Source organism: Coregonus clupeaformis, chromosome 5, assembly GCF_020615455.1.
Source record: "Coregonus clupeaformis isolate EN_2021a chromosome 5, ASM2061545v1, whole genome shotgun sequence".
Lineage (NCBI taxonomy): Eukaryota > Metazoa > Chordata > Actinopteri > Salmoniformes > Salmonidae > Coregonus > Coregonus clupeaformis.
The window spans coordinates 8,513,305-8,537,155 of NC_059196.1; the positions used below are offsets into that span (position 1 = coordinate 8,513,305).

At 42.0% G+C, this 23,851-nt stretch overlaps 1 protein-coding gene across 1 annotated transcript in view; it reads left to right on the plus strand.

Annotated features, from left to right (window-relative positions):
- Nucleotides 1-15,884, plus strand: part of si:dkey-103g5.4 — a 29,467-nt gene extending 13,583 nt beyond the window's left edge. The window contains exons 12-13 of the mRNA XM_041873779.2: nt 14,317-14,493; nt 14,749-15,884. Coding sequence (XP_041729713.2) covers nt 14,317-14,493; nt 14,749-14,892 — 321 coding nt within the window. The 3' untranslated portion in view covers nt 14,893-15,884. The remainder of the gene's footprint in view (nt 1-14,316; nt 14,494-14,748) is intronic.
- The last annotated feature ends 7,967 nt before the right edge of the window (nt 15,885-23,851 follow it).

Here is a 23,851-nt window from a genome sequence, read left to right on the forward strand (position 1 = left end):
AGACGCCACCGGATGGACCTCCTCCACCACTACCACCTGAGCCCCAGCCTCTGTGGGTTCCCCAAGGGCCAGAGCCACAAGCGGTGGCGGTGGAAGAAAGGCCTATGCGGGCACGAACTCGCCCCTGCTTATCTGGGGGACTACTTAACCTCTTTTCATTCTTAGGCTCCGTTAGGTGTCTTAGTCAACCTCCAGGTTAATGGACTGAACTGGCTAGTTTGGAGAGTCCATCCGTTTAAGGGTTAATGTTTATTTCTTACAGGTATCACTCTAGGTTCTTGCCCTATGGACATTTTATATATGGTACCAGTCCCTGGTTTTGGAAAGGGGGGGGAAATGTTATGTATGGTACGACGTGCTGTACGTCGTACTGTACGTTGTTATGGTTTACGACAGTGTGCTGCGTTACGGATGAATGGGTTGTCAGAATGCGTGGCACATGTCATTAAACGACAGAGTGATGTTCAATGTGAAACTGTGCAGATGTCCGTTCTTCTACAACTAGGCTAGATATAACACTTCCCTCTCAGACTTCTGTTTCACCATGGCAGTTGGGATTACCGTCTCAGTTGGCCCTGTTCTGGTTTTTCTGCGGCGAGGCTCAGGCACCAGAATCAGATGAAGACTCTTCATCAGCAATGCTGCTTTCAAGCTCAATATCCGATCCTACATCCGACTCCAGCTCATCTAAATTCTTTGTCCATTTGTTTGGTTCGGATTGCAATTATGAATTACATACGCTGTATGTTTTACTTAGCATCGGGGGCGGCGTGAGAGTTAAGATACTCTTCAAAGAGATAGGGTTTCAGACATTTTTGAAAGATGGGCAGGGACGCCGCTGTCCTGACTTTAGAGGGAAGCTTGTTCAACCAATGGGGTGCCAGGACAGAGAAAATTGGCCTACACAAATTGGCCTGAAACTAATCCAAGGCCACAAAGACAGTCATAAGTACTGAGCAATCAGACAGTTCAAACAGCAATGATTAACTAGGCTACTAGGTAAAAGACAGCACTTAAATGCAATGGCCCTAGCAAGACAATACCAACAGCTACTTATTGAATCAAAAAATATACTTGCTGCTCTTGTAAGAGTTGATCCCCTTCCAAACTATAGATGACACACTAAGACTGGGCCCAAGTAAGGCTCCTTAAATAGTCAGGGAAGACAGGCAAGGCCACTCCCTCTTAAAACAACCAACAGTACCAAGGGCAATTACATAATAGGCCTGAAACTAATCCAAGTCCACAACGACAGTTAGAAGTACTGCACAATCAGACAGTTCAAACAGCACTATTGTTCTAAATTCAAACATCCTCTTCACCCTCATCATTCAGATCATTCAAATTAAATTGTGAAGTCACATGCAAATTGTCAGTTTCTATCTGGTTTCTATCACCAATTCATCAATTGATGTCATTCATTCAGTGTGGAGAGAGACGCATTAGTGCCTGGGTACAAACACCCTTCAGCACGTTTGTCTAGGCCCCTTAAGTTAGCAATAGCTGTAAAAAAAATACCAACAAAAAAAACTGGTTACCAGCCTCTAAATACTTTTCTGTTTGTGATTGTACAATTCTGACAACTGAGCAATGTAAAATATAAATATTTAGGAAAAGTCATTCAAGGAGTAGCTTTTTTTTGGCTGCTTTTTTTAACAGAGTGGATGCAGTTCTGGATTTTCTGGAAACCTAAAAATATGTTGATTTCTGTGCATGTGTGATAGAATTAAAAGTGCCTTAATAATAACTAAATAATAATACAAAATCATTATGTGTACCAGTAAGTAATATGCTATTAATTTATCTAAATGTTGATTATACGATCTGTGTGCTCTATTAAATGTCTGATCTGAGTTTGATTGGTTATACCTAGGAATTCCTATAGGGGTGCACGGGCATTCCCAGCTCAGTCATTACAAGTGACCTGAAGCCGAAGCTACATCTACATGTGATTTATTTCTATATTTCCCCCTTTCAGGGGCATAACACATGCGGGATCCACTAGCCTACCTCCTTTCAGTTGGTGCTTGTACACAAAACATTTAGAACAAACTTAGTTCTCTGACTGTTGTAACAGTAGGCTATTGCAAACATAAGCACGGCACAAACAGGTATTCTAGCAATTTTATGTTATTTTTTCAGGAGGGGAGTTACATGCAGCTATTTACATGCAGCTGCAGTTGAAGTCGGAAGTTTACATACACCTTAGCCAAATACATTTAAACTCAGTTTTTCACAATTCCTGACATTTCATCCTAGTAAATATTCCCTGTCTTAGGTCAGTTAGGATCACCACTTTATTTTAAGAAAGTGAAATGTCAGAATAATAGTAGAGAGAATGATTTATTTCAGCCTTTATTTCTTCCATCACATTCCCAGTGGGTCAGAAGTTTACATACACTCAATTAGTATTTGGTAGCATTGCCTTTAAATTGTTTAACTTGGGTAAAACGTTTCGGGTAGTCTTCCACAAGCTTCCCACAATAAGTTGGGTGAATTTTGGCCCATTCCTCCTGACAGAGCTGGTGTAACTGAGTCAAGTTTGTAGGCCTCCTTGCTCGCACACGCCTTTTCAGTTCTGCCCACAAATGTTCTATAGGTTTGAGGCCAGGGCTTTGTGATGGCCACTCCAATACCTTGACTTTGTTGTCCTTAAGCCATTTTGCCACAACTTTGGAAGTATGCTTGGGGTCATTGTCCATTTGGAAGACCCATTTGCGACTAATCTTTAACTTCCTGACTGATGTCTTGAGATGTTGCTTCAATATATCCACATAATTTTCCTTCCTCATGATGCCATGTATTTTGTGAAGTGCACCAGTCCCTCCTGCAGCAAAGCACCCCCACAGCATGATGCTGTCACCCCTGTGCTTCACGGTTGGGATGGTGTTCTTCGGCTTGCAAGTACCCCCTTTTTCCTCCAAACATAACGATGGTCATTATGGCCAAACAGTTCTATTTTTGTTTCATCAGACCAGAGGACATTTCTCCAAAAAGTACGTTCTTTGTCCCCATGTGCAGTTGCAAACCGTAGTCTGGCTTTTTTATGGCGGTTTTGGAGCAGTGGCTTCTTCCTTGCTGAGCGGCCTTTCAGGTTATGTCGATATAGGACTCGTTTTTACTGTGGATATAGATACTTTTGTACCTGTTACAAGCATCTTAACATGGTCCTTTGCTGTTGTTCTGGGATTGATTTGCACTTTTCGCACCAAAGTACGTTCATCTCTAGGAGACAGAACGCGTCTCCTTCCTGAGTGGTATGATGGCTGCGTGGTCCCATGGTGTTTATACTTGCATACTATTGTTTGTACAGATGAACGTGGTACCTTCAGGCATTTGGAAATTGCTCCTAAGGATGAACCAGATGTGGCGGGCTACAATTTATTTTCTGAGGTCTTGGCTGATTTCATTGGATTTTCACATGATGTCAAGCAAAGAGGCACTGAGATTGAAGGTAGGCCTTGAAATACATCCACAGGTACACCTCCAATTGACTCAACTTATGTCAATTAGCCTATCAGAAGCTTCTAAAGCCATGACATCATTTCTTGGAATTTTCCAAGCTGTTTAAAGGCACAGTCAACTTAGTGTATGTAAACTTCTGTACCCACTCGAATCGTGATACAGTGAATTATAAGTGAAATCTGTCTGTAAACAATTGTTGGACATTTTTTTTGTGTCATGCACAAAGTAGATGTCCTAACCGACTTGCCAAAACGATAGTTTGTTAACAAGATATTTGTGGAGTGGTTGAAAAACGAGTTTTAATGACTCCAACCTAAGTGTATGTAAACTTCCGACTTCAACTGTATGTAGCCTGCACAGCATATCAAACAAGCAAGACATAGACAGACAATCAATAGCGATGTAATGTTATTTTTTCATCATCATTGCAAACATTGGCTAAACAGGAGGCAGAAAATTGTTTTGCTCCAATGCAATGTGTAAACTGCGTCTTGCTTGTGCTACGGCAATATCCGTTACCACAGACAGTTGTAGCCTTCAAATATATTTTTGGAATGTTCATTCAAATCGCAGCTGTTCAGAAATATGAGGCACAGACATAGGCTACATCATCATATTGATCAAATTGGTTGAGGGTTCAGAAGAGGGTGAGTAAAGAGAGAAATTTGAATGTTTCTATAAAATAACACATGCACAGAATGTGATTTGGATCCTTAGATTTGATAAAGAAGTTTCCAGCGGGGGCAAAAACATTCAATGTCATCTTGTTAAGCAACTCCAGTGTATATTTGGCCTTGTGTTTTAGGTTATTGTCCTGCTGAAAGGTGAATTTGTTTCCCAGTGTCTGTTGGAAAGCAGACTGAACCAAGTTGTCCTCTAAGAATTTGCCTGTGCTTAGCTCTATTCCATTTATTTCTATCCTAAAAAACTCCTTAGTCCTTGCCGATGACAAGCGTACCCATAACATGATGCAGCCATCACCATGCTTGAAAGTATGAATAGTGGTACTCAGTGATGTGTTGTGTTGGATTTGCCCCAAACATAATGCTTTGTATTCAGGACAGAAAGTTTATTTCTTTGCCATATTTTTTGCAGTTTTCTGCAAACAGGATGCATGTTTTGGAATATTTTAATTATGTACAGGCTTCCTTCTTTTCACTCTGTCATTTAGGTTAGTATTGTGGAGTAACTACAGTTTTGTTGATCCATCCTCAGTTTTCCCATATCACAGCCATTAAACTCTTTAACTGTTTTAAAGTCACCATTGGCCTCGTGAAAGCCCTGAGCGGTTTCCTTCCTCTCCGGCAACTGAGTTAGGAAGGACACCTGAATCTTTGTAGTGACTGGGTGTCTTGAAACACCATCCAAAATGTAATTATTAATTGTTTTACCCATCTACCAATAGATGTCCTTCTTTGCAAGGCGTTGGAAAACCTCCATGTTCTTTGTGGTTGAATCTGTGTTTGAAATTCACTGCTTGACTGAGGGACCTTACAGATAATTTTATGTATGAGGTACAGAGATGAGGTAGTCATTCAAAAATCATGTTAAACACTATTATTGCACACAGAGTGAGTCCATGAAACTTATTATGTGACTTGTTAAGCAAATTGTTACTCCTGAACTTATTTAGGCTTGCCATAACAAATGGGTTGAATACTTATTGACTAAAGACATTTCATTTTATTTTATTTTTTTGTAAACATTTCATAAAACATAATTATTCTTTGACATTATAGGGTGTAGGCTAGTGACACAAAATCTCAAATAAATCCATTTTAAATTCAAGCTGTAACACAACAAAATTTGGAAAAAGTCAAGGGGTGTGAATACTTTCTGAAGGCTATGGGTAAATGCCTACTGTTCTCCAAACGCCGATGAATGCTGTCACCAAAACGTGTCCGTTTGCTCTGACCTCTGTTGCTTAAAAATACATTAAAACTTGAAGAATATTTCAGTGATTGTGGGTTTTCCCTTTACCCCAGTATATGCCTTTCAAACCTGGCACCCAAATACTTTTTGTTACTGTAAACTTTTGAGTTAAGCATGCCAGTGGAGGCTCATCAGAGGAGGAAGGGGAGGACCATCCTCCTCAGTGAATTTCAGAAAAATTGAAATAGTGAAACATTAAAGTTATCCTTTTTAGATACAACTATACTAAATACAGTGGGGAGAACAAGTATTTGATACACTGCCGATTCTGCAGGTTTTCCTACTTACAAAGCATGTAGAGGTCTATAATTTTTTATCATAGGTACACTTCAACTGTGAGAGACGGAATCTAAAACAAAAATCCAGAAAATCACATTGTATGATTTTTAAGTAATTAATTTGCATTTTATTGCATGACATAAGTATTTGATCACCTACCAACCAGTAAGAATTCCGGCTCTCACAGACCTGTTAGTTTTTCTTTAAGAAGCCCTCCTGTTCTCCACTCATTACCTGTATTAACTGCACCTGTTTGAACTCGTTACCTGTATAAAAGACACCTGTCCACACACTCAATCAAACAGACTCCAACCTCTCCACAATGGCCAAGACCAGAGAGCTGTGTAAGGACATCAGGGATCAAATTGTAGACCTGCACAAGGCTGGGATGGGCTACAGGACAATACATTTTACATTTTAGTCATTTAGCAGACACTCTTTTTCCAGAGCGACTTACAGTTAGTGAATACATATTTTAATTTTTTTAACACTGGCCCCCCGTGGGAATCAAACCCACAACCCTGGCGTTGCAAACGCCATGCTCTATCAACTGAGCTACATCCCTGCCGGCCATTCCCTCCCCTACCCTGGATGACGCTGGGCCAATTGTGCGCCGCCCATGAGTCTCCCGGTCGCGGCCGGGGGCGACAGAGCCTGGATTCGAACCAGGATCTCTAGTGGCACAGTTAGCACTGCGATGCAGTGCCTTAGACCACTGCGCCACTCAGGAGTACACGATAGGCAAGCAGCTTGGTGAGAAGGCAACAACTGTTGGCGCAATTATTAGAAAATAGAAGAAGTTCAAGATGACGGTCAATCACCCTCGGTCTGGGGCTCCATGCAAGATCTCACCTCGTGGGGCATCAATGATCATGAGGAAGGTGAGGGATCAGCCCAGAACTACACGGCAGGACCTGGTCAATGACCTGAAGAGAGCTGGGACCACAGTCTCAAAGAAAACCATTAGTAACACATTATGCCGTCATGGATTAAAATCCTGCAGCGCACGCAAGGTCCCCCTGCTCAAGCCAGCACATGTCCAGGCCCGTCTGAAGTTTGCCAATGACCATCTGGATGATCCAGAGGAGGATTGGGAGAAGGTCATGTGGTCTGATGAGACAAAAATAGAGCTTTTTGGTCTAAACTCCACTCGCCGTGTTTGGAGGAAGAAGAAGGATGAGTACAACCCCAAGAACACCATCCCAACCGTGAAGCATAGAGGTGGAAACATCATTCTTTGGGGATGCTTTTCTGCAAAGGGGACAGGACGACTGCACCGTATTGAGGGGAGGATGGATGGGGCCATGTATCGTGAGATCTTGGCCAACAACCTCCTTCCCTCAGTAAGAGCATTGAAGATGGGTCGTGGCTGGGTCTTCCAGCATGACAACGACCGAAACACACAGCCAGGGCAACTAAGGAGTGGCTCTGTAAGAAGCATCTCAAGGTCCTGGAGTGGCCTAGCCAGTCTCCAGACCTGAACCCAATAGAAAATCTTTGGAGGGAGCTGAAAGTCCGTATTGCCCAGCGACAGCCCCGAAACCTGAAGGATCTGGAGAAGGTCTGAATGGAGGAATGGGCCAAAATCCCTGCTGCAGTGTGTGCAAACCTGGTCAAGACCTACAGGAAACATATGATCTCTGCAATTGCAAACAAAGGTTTCTGTACCAAATATTAAGTTCTGCTTTTCAGATGTATCAAATACTTATGTCATGCAATAAAATGCAAATGAATTACTTAAAAATCATACAATGTTATTTTCTGGATTTTTGTTTTAGATTCCGTCTCTCACAGTTGAAGTGTACCTATGATAAAAATTACAGACCTCTACATGCTTTGTAAGTAGGAAAACCTGCAAAATCGGCAGTGTATCAAATACTTGTTCTCCCCACTGTATATTCACGTCACTAAATCATTGATTAAGAAACACTGTTTTGCAATGAAGGTCTACAGTAGCCTCAACAGCACTCTGTAGGGTAGCACCATGGTGTTGACGGAGGACAATTACTTTCCGTCCTCCTCTGGGTGGGCACATTGACTTCAATACAAAACCTAGGAGGCTCGTGGTTCTCACTCCCTTCCATAGACTTGCACAGTAATTAGGACAACTTCCGGAGGACGTCCTCCAACCTATCAGAGCTCTTGCAACAAGAACTGACATGTTGTCCACCAATCAAAGGATCAGAGAATGAATATAGTACTGAAAGCATAAGCTACAGCTAGCTAGCACTGCAGTGCATACAATGTGGTGAGTAGCTGACTCAAAGAGAGAGAAAGACAATAGTTGAACAGTTTAATTAATTTCTTCAAAAATGAAGGAAGAAGCCAGAGAGAGAGAGAGATTCTTTTCACTTTAACTTTCTTAGCTAACGAATGCAGCTAGCTAGTTTAGCCTACTCAAACACCTGGCTCAAACAGAGGGATGCTATGTTAGCTAGCTGGTTATGGCTATTCAACACTGGAACTCTTCCATGTCAAGGTAAGCTTTTGGTTTTATTAATTTATTGCCACTGTGGCCCACCGGTGTAACTGCTAAACTGTTTGCTGCTGACTGTACACTGTACTGCATGATTGTAGCAGTTTTACTAACGCATTATTTCTAGTAGCTAACTATGTTGACTATGACGTTAATATGGTGACAACGATGTAGGCTGTGTGTAGCGGTTAGCGATTATGATATGAAGGTTTGGCTTGGAAAGGTTTTTTCTCCTGGTCACAGAAAACTGATTTGTTGTGCGAAGAAGTCCACAAACGAAGGGAAAAGGTGAAAGTAGGAGAGCGGGTAGATGCAAGTAGTCCCGTGTAGCTCAGTTGGTAGAGCATGGCGTTTGCAACGTCAGGGTTGTGGGTTCGATACCCATGGGGGGCCAGTATGAAAATATATGTACTCACTAAACTGTAAGTGGCTCTGGATAAGAGCGTCTGCTAAATGACTAAAATGTAAATGCGAGAAGGAATACAACGATGATCATGCTGTTTGTATGTGGCTGCCAGAGGTGGGTAGTAACGAGTTACATTTACTTGAGTAAGTTTTTGAAAAAATTGTACTTCTAGGAGTAGTTTTAAATCACTATACTTTTTACTTTTACTTGAGTAGATTTGTGAAGAAGAAACTGTACTCTTACTCCGCTACATTAGGCTACAATGAGGTCGTTACTTTTCTTTTTACCTCTTTGGTATTCTACGCGTCATTGTCTTTATCCCCCCGCATATGCCTTATTTTAATGTTTTATTTTGACAGAGAGAGAGGGAGACTTCCGATAAGGCTCTACCACGTGACTGTGATTCACCAATCAAACGTAGTTGTGCAGTCTCGTCACTTTACCATACTCAATCTCAGCGGCGGGACGGGTTGGCTTTACAGTCATAGCAACACAAAAATGTCAGAATTAGCCGTCGGCAATGCAGACACAGACGAGAAGGAACACCCGCACCCCTGGCCTCATATTGAAAGCATGTTTACCTTAGTAAAAGTGCGAAAGAACAGCTACATTATGCTGTGTCTTCTGTGTCTACCAAAACAAACGGACATTTCAGCATTCAAGAACTCAACATCTAACTTGAGGAAACATGTAGCGGTAAGTTTCCTAAATTCGTTTTTTTTGTTGCTGTGGATAGGCGAATGTTTGTCTTTTAGGTTACATATGTTTTAAACATTTTCTATATATATATATATATCCACATTTTATGTGATAATAAGTCTCTTTTAATGTCTTGATCTCCCTGTAGCCTCACAGATTTTTTTTTGGTCCACAGAGGATTCACCCCAACAAACTGGCAAAGGACACAGACTTACTAGAGAACCACAGAAAGCGTAAGTCCTCCTCTTCCAGTGATACTCTTGTGAAAAATGCAAAAATCACAGCCTTTGCTGCCCCAGGGCGGGTAACACAAGCAACGCTTGACAAGCTGATGCTAAATTTTGTATGTGAGGCCAACCAACCATTTTCTGTGGTTGAGACGCCATCCTTCAATACTTTGATAGAAACCTTGCAACCTCATACAGTAATGACAAGGAAAACGTTATGCACAAGAATACAAGAAGCTGCAAAACACAAGAAGAGCATAATCATCAAAAAGCTGAGTGCTGTGAACTATGTTGCTAACGTAGCTACTTAGGTGTCCCCTGTCACTGGATAGACAACACCTCACTGGAGAGGCACTCCACATTGGCTTGTAGACCTGTCAAAGGCTCGCACACGTTTGATGTCCTTGCTGCTGCATTAGAGGAAATACATTCTGAGTACCACATCAGGGAAAAAGTGACCAGGACGACAACAGACAGTGGCTCAAACTTCCTTTCGATTATATGGTGAGGAGAAAGAGGAGGAAGCCATCAATGTACAAGAGGAGAGTGACTCCACCCTTGATGATGCAACAGAAGATCAGAGTGAGTCAGAGGTGGAGTATCAAGATGTCTGCAATTCTGGATGACAACACAGGCCTTGAGTACCAACTTCCAAGGCACCAAAAGTGTGCATGCCATCTCCTCAATCTTATATCCACAGTTGATGCCACTGCTGCAGGAGGAGCTGCAAACGAAACCTACAAGAGGCTGTCTCGGTCTGCTTTTGCAAAATGTCATGCTCTTTGGAATAAAACCAGCAGGTCAACCATGGCTCATGAAACAGTGGAACGTGAATGCAAGCTGCAGTTTCTCCGACCCAATCAGACACGCTGGAGCTCCCTGTTCCTCGCTGTAGAAAGGATTGTGCGCATTCACCGAGAGCAAGGAGAACAAGCAATTCGCAATGTCTGCACAGCATTAAAGATAAAGATGTAAGTTGACAAAATGTATATTTTGTTTTTAAAGAATAATAAAAGTAAATAAGCCTTGCTGATTAATGGGTGAATCCACTTGTCTCAAGTAACTAAGTTTTCTTTGCATGGTGGTGTGACAATTGTGGATGACTTGAATGAAATATATATATATATATTGTATTTAACATGTACAATGCATAATAAAGACATTGTACCAGAAATAGCTATAAGTAATTGTTTTATCGTTACATCTTTTATAGGTTCAATCCAGCTGAAAATTGGTTTTTGGTCGAGTATGCTGCTGTGATGAAGCCTGTTGCCATGGCCCTTAATATCCTCCAAGGGGAATCATCTGTGCATATGGGCCTCCTGCTGCCAACACTTTACCAGTTGCGGGACAAGCTGAAGAAGTTGGAGTCAACTTGCAAAATGTGTACACCTCTTGTTCACGCCCTGCAGCAAGGGATCCAGAAACGTTTTGGAGACGTCATGAAAGAGCCTGAGCTGATTGCAGCAGCAATACTCCTACCAACATTCAGAACATCCTGGACCACAGAGGAGAACATCTTAAATGCTGGTAAATATACTTGTTTATCAATTCAAATGTGAACCAGTAGACATTGACCTATATAACTCTGTATAATGTTACTGTCATTTAGGATTATAGTGTGTCAGTGACAAACCACAGGGTGGCAATATAGTTAGTGTGACTTTTTTTTGCTGACTTTTCTTGTTAGATATTGGAACTGGAAGTAAACATAATGCCCGATCTACAACTACATCACTCTCCTCTAATGCCTTTTAGAGAACATGCATTCAGCTTAATTTGTGTTCTGGGATACTAGGCCTGCAATATTGTTTTATTTGGCCATCTATCATGGACTGCTGCTCTTTTCCTCTGCTCGGTGAGATGTGCAGTGTGGCCTAATCACAGATCAGAGTATTCATTTCTAGGCACACAGAAAAAGGGCTGTTGCTTGCCATGCAATACAAAGGTACTGAGTAGGCCTAATCAACACCTATTGATTATTTTACGTTGACCGCTTCCTTCTGGTGTGCAGTTTTCTGTTCAGCATGCCTGGTATGAAATGTTTGTGTGTTTCCTTCTGTTGTTCTGTCACTGTGGAGACACACACAGTTTATGAGAGTTTATGGGCTGCCTCGTTCTAGTTCTGCCTGGTAAAAAAAGTATAAAGGTTTGGAAATTTGTGTTACTTGTGCTTATTTATTTTTTATCTGTTATTTTTTTATACTTGAATTTACCTGAATTATTTTAATTTAAGCTATTTTGTAATTCATTAAAGATGATTATTTTGTATTTTTGTCTGTCTGATTGTTGTCTTGTGTTAAAAAATAAATCAGACGTTACTCAACAGTTACTCAGTACTTGAGTAGTTTTTTCACCAAGTACTTTTTTACTCTTACTCAAGTAATTATTTGGATGACTACTTTTTACTTTTACTTGAGTCATATTATTCTGAAGTAACAGTACTTTTACTTGAGTACAATTTTTGGCTACTCTACCCACCTCTGGTGGCTGCTATGAAAGTGAACTGTGATCAAGGGTGTATTCATTCCACCGATTCTGTTGAAAAACGTTTCTTAAACGAAACGGGGATAAACATACGTGAATTTGTCCAATAGAAACTCTTGTTTGCAACTGTTGGACTAATAATTACACCCTAGATCAGCTAGATGCCGGCAAGAGTGTGCAAGGCGGTATTGAATGTGTCAATGTCTGTCACCCTTGATTACTCAAATTTCTCTCAACCTCTGCACCTACGTTGTAAACTTTAATTCACAGGCTAGGTTGTAGCAACCTCATGATGGGTATAGGGAAAATTGTAGTATCATGTAGTAGCCTAAACCTATCAATGTTACATTGAGCTGGGTGAATGGAATATGAATGACAGTCATCCATTATGCTGTAATAGAAATAAGACCATGCGCATTAAAAAAATTATCATCCTCCCTCATCTTAAACGTCACCGACTGCCACAGGAGCAAGCCAATTCCTCATTCTACACTGCTCAAAAAAATTAAGGGAACACTAAAATAACACATCCTAGATCTGAATTAATGAAATAATCTTATTAAATACTTTTTTCTTTACATAGTTGAATGTGCTGACAACAAAATCACACAAAAATTATCAATGGAAATCAAATGTATCAACCCATGTCACCCTCAAAATTAAAGTGGAAAACCACACTACAGGCTGATCCAACTTTGATGTAATGTCCTTAAAACAAGTCAAAATGAGGCTCAGTAGTGTGTGTGGCCTCCACGTGCCTGTATGACCTCCCTACAACGCCTGGGCATGCTCCTGATGAGGTGGCGGATGGTCTCCTGAGGGATCTCCTCCCAGACCTGGACTAAAGCATCTGCCAACTCCTGGACAGTCTGTGGTGCAACGTGGCGTTGGTGGATGGAGCGAGACATGATGTCCCAGATGTGCTCAATTGGATTCAGGTCTGGGGAATGGGCGGGCCAGTCCATAGCATCAATGCCTTCCTCTTGCAGGAACTGCTGACACACTCCAGCCACATGAGGTCTAGCATTGTCTTGCATTAGGAGGAACCCAGGGCCAACCGCACCAGCCTATGGTCTCACAAGGGGTCTGAGGATCTCATCTTGGTACCTAATGGCAGTCAGGCTACCTCTGGCGAGCACATGGAGGGCTGTGCGGCCCCCCAAAGAAATGCCACCCCACACCATGACTGACCCACCGCCAAACCGGTCATGCTGGAGGATGTTGCAGGCAGCAGAACGTTCTCCACGGCGTCTTCAGACTCTGTCACGTCTGTCACGTGCTCAGTGTGAACCTGCTTTCATCTGTGAAGAGCACAGGGCGCCAGTGGCGAATTTGCCAATCTTGGTGTTCTCTGGCAAATGCCAAACGTCCTGCACGGTGTTGGGCTGTAAGCACAACCCCCACCTGTGGACGTCGGGCCCTCATACCACCCTCATGGAGTCTGTTTCTGACCGTTTGAGCAGACACATGCACATTTGTGGCCTGCTGGAGGTCATTTTGCAGGGCTCTGGCAGTGCTCCTCCTGCTCCTCCTTGCACAAAGGCGGAGGTAGCAGTCCTGCTGCTGGGTTGTTGCCCTCCTACGGCCTCCTCCACGTCTCCTGATGTACTGGCCTGTCTCCTGGTAGCGCCTCCATGCTCTGGACACTACGCTGACAGACACAGCAAACCTTCTTCCCACAGCTCGCATTTATGTGCCATCCTGGATGAGCTGCACTACCTGAGCCTCTTGTGTGGGTTGTAGACTCCGTCTCATGCTACCCCTAGAGTGAAAGCACCGCCAGCATTCAAAAGTGACCAAAACATCAGCCAGGAAGCATAGGAACTGAGAAGTGGTCTGTGGTCACCAACTGCAAAACCAGTCCTTTATTGGGGGTGTCTTGCTAATTGCCTATAATTTCCACCTGTTGTCTATTCCATTTGCACAACAGCTTGTGAAATCAGTGTTGCTTCCTAAGTGGACAGTTTGATTTCACAGAAGTGTGATTGACTTGGAGTTACATTGTGTTGTTTAAGTGTTCCCTTTATTTTTTTGAGCAGTGTATTATAACAAGGCTTATAATATGTTATGATCATTATAAGGTTATTATAAGACATTATAAAGGGATCATACACACTCAAGACAATTAGATTTATTATAGTTTCATAATGCTCTATGACTTTATCTATAAGGTCCTACAGTATGAATATATTTATAAGGCGATCTAAGTCTTCATAAGTAGGTGTGTCAAGTAAAGTGACACCACAAGTTATAATACTTTTTTAAAGACAAATTTGTGCTTATAAGAAGTTATAAAGCATTATAACGTTAGACTTTAGTAATATGTTACTGTTTTTCTTTCTTAGCTGCTGCAAGCATGTCTGGGTGAGCTATTCCAGGCCAGACTAGGGAGTTCCTCAATGGGTAGGGAGGATGCTGCTCCACAGAGCTCCATGCCATGGGACTCCCATCCCTCCTCCTCCCACCCCACCTCCCTGCTGGAGAGGCTTCAGAGGCCCAGTCGGGGGCTCCTTTCACAGGAGGTAAGTACTTCCTCTCCGGGGGATCGACATTATTGCAATGTCTTGCTGGTGTTTTACCTCAATGATTATGATAGCTAGAAATAATAAATAAACCATCTATTGTGGCCTTTCCAAATAAAGTGATACCGAGTTTATTTCTAGAGCATTCCATGCGATGGTGATGGAAAACAACTGTCACGCATGCGTTAGCCACAGTCAGTGAATCTTTGGCAATTACAATGTTCCATGTCTGTTTCATGTATTTTCCTTGAGCAGGAGGTGGAGGGACTTCTGCAGAAGCACAGGGAGGCGTCGGTGTTCCTCCATGTCGAAAGGCTGTTGAGAGAGAAGAGCTTGGGGCTCCGAAACATGGAAGTGCGTCACAAAGCCCAGGAAGAAAATAGTGATCTAGCTCAGTGATCTATGGCAAGACATGATGTAGGGGTCCCCGGATTTTTGGAAAGCGTTTTAGTAAGCGTCGGAACGGAAAAGGTTGAGAGCCCCCTCACATACAGTACTGAGTACAATTCATGATGGCTGCTCTCCTTAGAAAAAACACAGTTATGTATGGACTGGCAACTGATGAAAGACCAAAACTTTTTCCTTGGAAGTGTGACAGAGAGGTTCTTCATGCACACGCACACATATCCTTTTACAATCTGTATACAACCTGACCATGACGTCACAAAAGACATCAGACTGATATCACTGCAACCAGGTTCGCCTACTGGGACTAGAATGCTGGGAGGGGGGCGCAGGAGGTGTCCCTCAACCCTATGTGTGTGTGGAGGCCTATTTGTGTTGAGACTATTTTTAGGATGCTGTTGTCAGTTACAGACACAATCTGTGATATTTCCTGCTGTTCAATGGTCATATCAATGAATAACCATTGGTTCTTGAGGACTCTAACTTAGAAATGCCTTATGAACTTAGTGCAACTGCATTACTCTATCATAATCTAAAATATAGGTGGCATTGCTCCATGTTTATGCTTTTTGTGTCATCTTAGTTTTTGTTAACAATAATTGTATAACTTAAAGAAATACGTATGTTTAAAACTATCATATCAATCTTTTTGATAATCTGTGCATCCATAGATAAGTGTATGAATTTAAGAGTGGTTTCATTTTTTCAGCTCCACCACCCTGCTTAAATGGCAGGGGCTGCTGTTGGGCTGAAACACAGACTCCAGATTGTGCTACATAGCAGTGGAGGTTTTGAGTTTTAGAAAATTGGTCTACACAGTATTGACACAGGAGTAGAGATAAGTCTTAAAACCTTTAAACAAATCTAAGACTGATTTATAAACTTTTTGCAATGCACTTTTGATGTAAACCGTTATGCCTGTATTGCTTGTATCAACATTTCTATGTCTCAAATGTGCTTGGAAATAAATAAACAAAGACCATGAATTGTGGTGGATTCATATGTTTATTATTACATTTGACAGTCAGGAAGCTTCATATATTTTCTCAAACCAGCAACTGCAACATCCTAAGTCAAGTTCTACCTAGTTGTCTCTGAGTATGGAGCACAAGAACTGGTCAGTTAATTGCTTGCAGGGCGTTTGTTTACACTGGGGCTCAGTTAGGGGCACAGCTGGTCCTCATCAGGGCAGGTTTGGGCTGGTGTGCTGTATGAAGTCGTAAAAAGGAATGCAAAGGGCAAAAGATGGTACAAAAACAAATCCTCCTTTTTCACGCGCCACCAGTGAGTTGCAGTGCAACAATAATGAAGGGCAACACAATCCCAACGACAAGTCCAACGATGTTGAGGATCTTGGCTATCCTGATAGCCTCTGCTGCCGCTGTTGCCTCTCCAACTGTGTTTGCATTATCCGCCTTCAAACACACAATGGGGGATAATCAATGTATTATCCCACTTTCACTTAGTTAACCATAGAATCCACTTCAAAAATCACACAAGCTATTCAATTGTTAATCAGCAGATGCGTTTGTAAATACCTTTATAATTGCTGAATATTGGATTGAGTCTGAATTTTGGATATCTTACCCTGCATGAGCAAACTATTGCAGCAATTCCAATTGGGAGACAGCAGCATAAAGTGTTGAAAATGGACCATCCCAGGTAGTTCAGTATGTAATAATTTACTATTTTTCTCTTTTGGCTCTCATTAGACCCGGATTCAAATAGTATTTCAAATCTTTCAAATACTTTGAACATTTGTTTGAGCCTGACTGAAGTGCCACAAGGGTGGAGTTTGCAGTTTTGGGACTATTCCATTGGTCCCATTATGCCAGGCAAGCTCAATAAAGTGCAGCTAAAGTGTTCGAAAGAAACCAAATACTAGTTGAACCCAGGTATGGCTCTCATCAGATGGAATAACTAATGAAGGCTGTTGTAGGCTACAGTTGCTCTTACAAACAAAAATCTTTATCTGCTGCAGTGAAAGACAGTGTTCAGTGTTCCTTGGTGAGTGTCTTCAGTACTGGAGTTGCGTGCTGATGAGGACTATGAACAACCCACACATGCATCGTTTTGGGCTTGTCTGGTTCTCATTAACATTCCAACTGCGTTACAGGAAAGCTTTCAGGCTGTTTCAAGTCACTCTACTCACTCCAACCTAGCATGAGATGTAGGAAGAACTGCTGCACAAGCAGGTACTGCAAATGCACCAATACAATTCTTCAAAAATATATTGTTTTTGTGATGTATTAATCTATTCATTTTATATAAATTATCCCCAACGTGGATTAACATCTAAGGAAAGATATTACACTATCAAACAAAAGTGTTCAGTGGTTCCCAACCGGGGTACTAGGACCCTTGAGGGTACTTGGCCTACCCACAAGGGGAACTTGAGAAGACTCATGAGCTCATAGGGTTACTGGTAAAGTGCACATGAGGGGGTTGTACCCCCTCAGCTGGTGGTACAGTAACTGAAAAAGGTTGGGAACCACTGGTCTAATTCAATTAAAACCAAAACGTGGGTTATATAACCGAGCAACGTTTTTTTTGTGTGTGTGCAACAGTGACTCTGATTCACAATACAGTGCATTGTTAGATGATTGCCAACATGGTTTGGGCCAATCAGTAAATGTCACCCTCTAGTGTTTGCTGAAGATACTGCTGAGGCATAGCGGCTTCATCAAGAGACTACAATGGTGTAGACAAGTACCTTTATTATGGAGTAATAATGAGAACAGAAAATAATTAATGTTTTACCATAATTTAGCCTGAGTACTAGTGATGTGCGGTTCAGCTGTTTGTTCTCCAGCAACCACCCGCAATTGCTAATAAGCCGTCAGTAACCGCCCAACTATATGTGACAAAGTTAAAATCTCAGGGTCACACCCGACCCTAACCTGCGAATATAGAAAATGTGCTGTACAGTTCCCTTTTTTCTCTCTTGAACAATGCCATTGTTCTTCAACATTTATTCATTTATTTGGTGCGCGTACAGTTAGGCCCTAAAGCTTAGGCTTACTCACTAATGCCAGATAAAAATAATAAAATAAAAACCTCAATGTAGCCTATAAATATGAATTGCACAAGAAACATACATTTTAATGCAGTGTTTTCTCTTTATTCAACCCATCCTCCACCCATCCGCCCTTCACCCACACAATATTTCATGACCTTAAACCCGCCCGCCCCGCGAGGCAGGGATGACAATTGGGTCTTGTCAAAAGAAAATACAGTATCATGATAAGAACACACTGAGAATGGAGCACAAGCGCTGGTCTGTTAATTGCTTGCAGGGCATTTGTTTACACTGGGGCTCGGTTAGGGGCACAGCTGGTCAAACATTTGCAGCCCTAGGAATAAAATGGGCAAAAGATGGTACAAAAACATACACTCCTTTTTCATGTTGCGGTGAGTTTTTGTGCAATAATAATGGTGCCCAACACAATCCCAATGATGTTGAGGATGTAGGCTATCCTGGACGCCTCTGCTGCTGCCTCTCCAACTCCGTTTGCATTATCCGCCTTCAAACATACAATGGGGGATAATCAATACGTTTGTGTCTCTTTGTTAACAATAGCTGCTGCGCGATCTCTAATGTTAAGGAAGTCTCAAGTTTTTTGTAAGAATACCTCATGATAAACTGCAGACCATACTATTTACCAATAATTTTTCCACTAGTAACCGAAGCTGGTACTAAGACCGCACTCAATGAGCTGTATAAGTAAGCATTTCACAGTAAGGTCTACACCTGTTGTATTCCGCGCATGTGACAAATAATGTTTTTATTTTATTTGATAGGGCACTAATCCGGACGCTTATAAGAAATCCCACTCCTATCTCCGACGAGCTATCAACCAGGCAAAGCGTCAATATAGGACTAAGATTGAATCCTATTACACCAGCTCTGACACTTGTCGGCTGGCGTTGAGGAGTATACCACCTCAGTCACCAGCTTCATCAATAAGTGCATCGATGACGTCGTCCCCACAGTGACCGTACGTACAGTCGTGGTGAAAAGTTTTGAGAATGACACAAATACTAATTTTCGCTAAGTCTGCTGCCTCAGTTTTGATGATGGCAATTTGCATGTACTCCAGAATGTCATGAAGAGTGATCAGATGAATTGCAATTAATTGCAAAGTCCCTCTTTGCCATGAAAATGAACTTAATCCCCAAAAAACATTTCCACTGCATTTCAGCACTGCCACAAAAGGACCAGCTGCCATCATGTCAGTGATTCTCTTGTTAACACAGGTGAGAGTGTTGACGAGGACAAGGCTGGAGATCACTCTGTCATGCTGATTGAGTTAGAATAACAGACTGGAAGCTTTAAAAGGAGGGTGGTGCTTGAAATCATTGTTCTTCCTCTGTTAACCATGGTTACCTGCAAGGAAACATGTGCCGTCATCATTGCTTTGCACAAAAAGAGCTTCACAGGCAAGGATATTGCTGCTAGTAAGATTGCACCTAAAATGACCATTTATCAGATCATCAAGAACTTCAAGGAGAGAGGTTCAATTGTTGTGAAGAAGGCTTCAGGGCGCCCAAGAAAGTCCAGCAAGCACCAGTCTCCTAAAGTTGATTCAGCTGCGGGATCGGGGCACCACCAGTGCAGAGCTTGCTCAGGAATGGCATCAGGCAGGTGTGAGTGCATCTGCACGCACAGTGAGGCGAATACTTTTGGAGGATGGCCTGGTGTCAAGAAGGGCAGCAAAGAAGCCACTTCTCTCCAGGAAAAACATCAGGGACAGACTGATATTCTGCAAAAGATACAGGGATTGGACTGCTGAGGACTGGGGTAAAGTCATTTTCTCTGATGAATCCCCTTTCCGTTTGTTTGGGGCATCCGGAAAACACCTTGTCTGGAGAAGACAAGGTGAGCGCTACCATCAGTCCTGTGTCATGCCAACAGTAAAGCATCCTGAGACATTTAATTCATTTAGCAGACGCTCTTATCCAGAGCGACTTACAGTTAGTGAGTGCATACATTTTCATACTGCCCCTCCGTGGGAAACGAACCCACAACCCTGGCGTTGCAAGCGCCATGCTCTACCAACTGAGCTACAGGAGACCATTCATGTGTGGGGTTGCTTCTCAGCCAAGGGAGTGGGCTCACTCACAATTTTGCCTAATAACACAGCCATGAATAAAGAATGGTACCAACACATCCTCCGAGAGCAACTTCTCCCAACCATCCAAGAACAGTTTGGTGACGACCAATGCCTTTTCCAGCATGATGGAGCACCTTGCCATAACTAAATGGCTCGGGTAACAAAACGTCGACATTTTGTGTCCATGGCCAGGAAACTCCCCAGACCTTAATCCCATTGAGAACTTGTGGTCGATCCTCAAGAGGCGGGTGGACAAACAAAACCCCACAAATTCTGACAAACTCCAAGCATTGATTATGCAAGAATGGGCTTCCATCAGTCAGGATTTGGCCCAGAAGTTCATTGACAGCATGCCAGGGTGGATTGCAGAGGTCTTGAAAAAGAAGGGTCAACACTGCAAATATTGACTCTTTGCATAAACTTAATGTAATTGTCAATAAAAGCATTTGACACTTATGGAATTCTTGTAATTATATTTCAGTATACCATAGTAACATCTGACAAAAATATCTCATAACACTGAAGAAGCAAACTTTGTGAAGACCAATACCTGTGTCATTCTCAAAACGTTTAACCACGACTGTACATATCCCAAGTCTGGAACCAACATGACCCTGAACAGCTTCTAACCCTGTAGTGTATTAAGATTATGTCTTTGTTAAATGTTTTTCATGAAGAAATGGAATGTTGGTTATGTTAGTATCAAAAGGCAATGTTTAGTATAATGTCATGTACAACAGACAGGAAGTGGGTTGTAGACAGGGGAGACTGGTGATTGGCCAGAAGAGGGAGCTTCATTGTTTATAAATAGGGGTTAAACGAAGAAGAAAGTCAGAGCGGCCATGGCAATCTGAGGTGCCGTTCTCCGGACACCGCGGGTCTGTGAACTTATGCTGTAACCTCGTGGTATTAATAAAAGTCTCTAAAACACGATACAGCCTAAGGGGATTCTTTGATCGACAGCAATACCCACCAGCATTCGACGCGATACCACAACCCCCAAGCCAAAAGACTGCTAAATAGTTAACCAAATAGCTACCCGGACTATCTGCATTGACCCTTTTTGCACTAACTCCTTTGACTCATCACAATCGCTGCTGCTACTGCTTATTCTCTATCCTGTTGCCTAGTCAATTTACCCCTACCTATCTACTACCTCAATGACCTAGTACCTCTGCACATCTACTCGGTACTGGTACCCCGTGTATATAGCCAAGTTATCGTTACTCATTGTGTATTTATTCATTTTCTATAATTTTTCTATTTTTCTCTCTGCATTGTTGGGAAGGGCCCGTAAGTAAGCATTTCACTGTTAGTCTACACCTGTTGTTTACGAAGCAAATGACAAATCAAACTTGATTGATTTGATTTGAAAAGGGAGACAGCAGCATAAAGTGTTAAGAATGGACCATCCTAGGTAGGATGGCATATTGGTTTCTGTTTTTCTGTAGTTCGACGTACTAATGTGAAACAAGTTAGAGCTGGTCCATGTATGTCCCAAATAAGCAGTGGCGATTTTAGAATGTAAATCTTGGTGGGGCAAACTCCCACAATTTTTTTAAATGCATGCCAGCAAAGCCACTACACAACACTAAACAATACATGAATTGCACTATAACGGTGACAAACGGTGCCCACAAACTGTTAGGGCCTACATAAAGCTGTCCCAACAGCAGAGCTTTCTTTTCAGCACCATGTAGTGAGTCCTTACCTCTGTTACACCTGGCTATCAGCGGAGCCTTGTCATTCAGCCTCATTTACTGCCTTGATATGTCTGACTTGCTTAAACAAATGTGGTTTCTACTGACAATTGAGATGTACAAACTATGGAATAAGGGGACGACGAGCGTATAAGAGGCAATCTGTAATTTTGATTAAGACATTAATGAGCGAGCTAGGACGGACGTAGTCAATCAAACTATTTGTTCAGCACTTTTGAAATGTACAGCGACAGAATTCAGAACATGGGACTTTCTTACAGTATTCTCCCTGTACACCAAGTCAGAACCGTAGGATAAATAAAGGGGGCATATAAGCAGACAATTCTCTGGATTTATGGTGCTTTCAAGACAACTGGGAACTCGGATAAAATAGGTCGACTCTTGACGTCAGTGATCTTCAAGTCGGAGCTCTAGAAACAGGCCCGAGTTCCCGACTTGGAATTTCGAGTTGGATGATCGTATTTTCCCAGTCGGAGCTCAGTTCCCAGTTGTCTTGAACTCACTGAAGTCTGAGACTTCCCAGTTCTGAGTTTCCAGTTGTTTTGAATGTGGATTGACAGCATGGCCAATGTATTCAACCTTTTATGGCCCATGGTGTTGAATGTTTATCCTTTTAAGCTTGGAAAAGAGAGCCTTAAACAAAGACATGGACCACACAGCCACTCCACTGAATAGTAGGCTAGTGATTGCTTTGCAACGCTTGCAGTTAGCCACTGATTCCTTCCAAACCACTCATTGTTGAATTTGCGATTCCAACTTTTTGTGTAATGTTTATGTCCAATGGCCAAAGAGCACTGATACTTTTTATCTATAATTTCTCTTCATATGACAAGGATTGAAAAGGATTTGCCAGTAGATTGTCGACTTGATTCATGATGATGACTGCTAGCTTGCTAGCTAAGATTTTGAAAGTATGATGTTGACAGTCCAATCAAAGCTACGGTAGATATAATGTGATTTGACGTCATTTTATCTGTGGTCAATGACCTTGACCCTTCTTGGATGGGCACTTCTAATGTAACTCTATGGCAGCACCCAAGTGGCTTGAATTTTCGAGTTCTACCCATAGATTTTGCGGTGACGTAGTGTCCCCATGAGTGACAGAACACTGAGCCAATCACAGCACAACTAGAGAACATTACCAACCCTTATGCTCCATATTTTCCGCTGGCTGCCCCACCACCACCACAGAAAGCACTGAGCATGGCTGAAACACCTGCATTTTGGAGCTGCCTTACTCAAAAAAGAGACCATGTTTGTATGTGGCTTTATTAACTCAATTATACTTTTTTTTATATTGTTTGCAAACTTATATGTGACATGTATTAATGGCAAAATAACATGCAAAATAATATTAATTTTTTTGCTAAACAGGTGGGGCTCAAAACAAGTGGGGCTCTGGCCCGCCTGACCTGAATGACGGGTCGCCACTGCAAATAAGTGGTGGGGATTGGGGATCAACAGGCCTTTATTCAGTGGTTATGTGGACTAAGAAAGAGGTGTGGCATTTTTGGGAATGTATGGAAAAACAAGGGGCAAAGCAATTATGCTGATTTCCTTGCAACAGGGGAGGACCAAGGGACTAGTGGGCATCATGTGTCTGGGGGCTGGATAGAAACTTGCTGGAGTTATGAGTGGGAGGAGAGACTAACAAGTGGCAGCCTCCAATTACAAGATCCTAGCTAGTGAAAGTGGTTTCCAAGTAACATTTGAGGTATTTTTAATACTAGGCGTATTTTTGTGGGATTTGTACTAAAATAAAATGGTGATTAAGCCATGAAAGAAAGGTTATTAATAAGAACTTTTAATTTAGTTTATAATGTTGGTTTGGTAACAATGTATAAGGTGTTCTTATAAACTGCTTATACAGTGGGGGAAAAAAGTATTTAGTCAGCCACCAATTGTGCAAGTTCTCCCACTTAAAAAGATGAGAGAGGCCTGTAATTTTCATCATAGGTACACGTCAACTATGACAGACAAAATGAGAAAAATAAATCCAGAAAATCACATTGTAGGATTTTTAATGAATTTATTTGCAAATTATGGTGGAAAATAAGTATTTGGTCAATGACAAAAGTTTCTCAATACTTTGTTATATACCCTTTGTTGGCAATGACA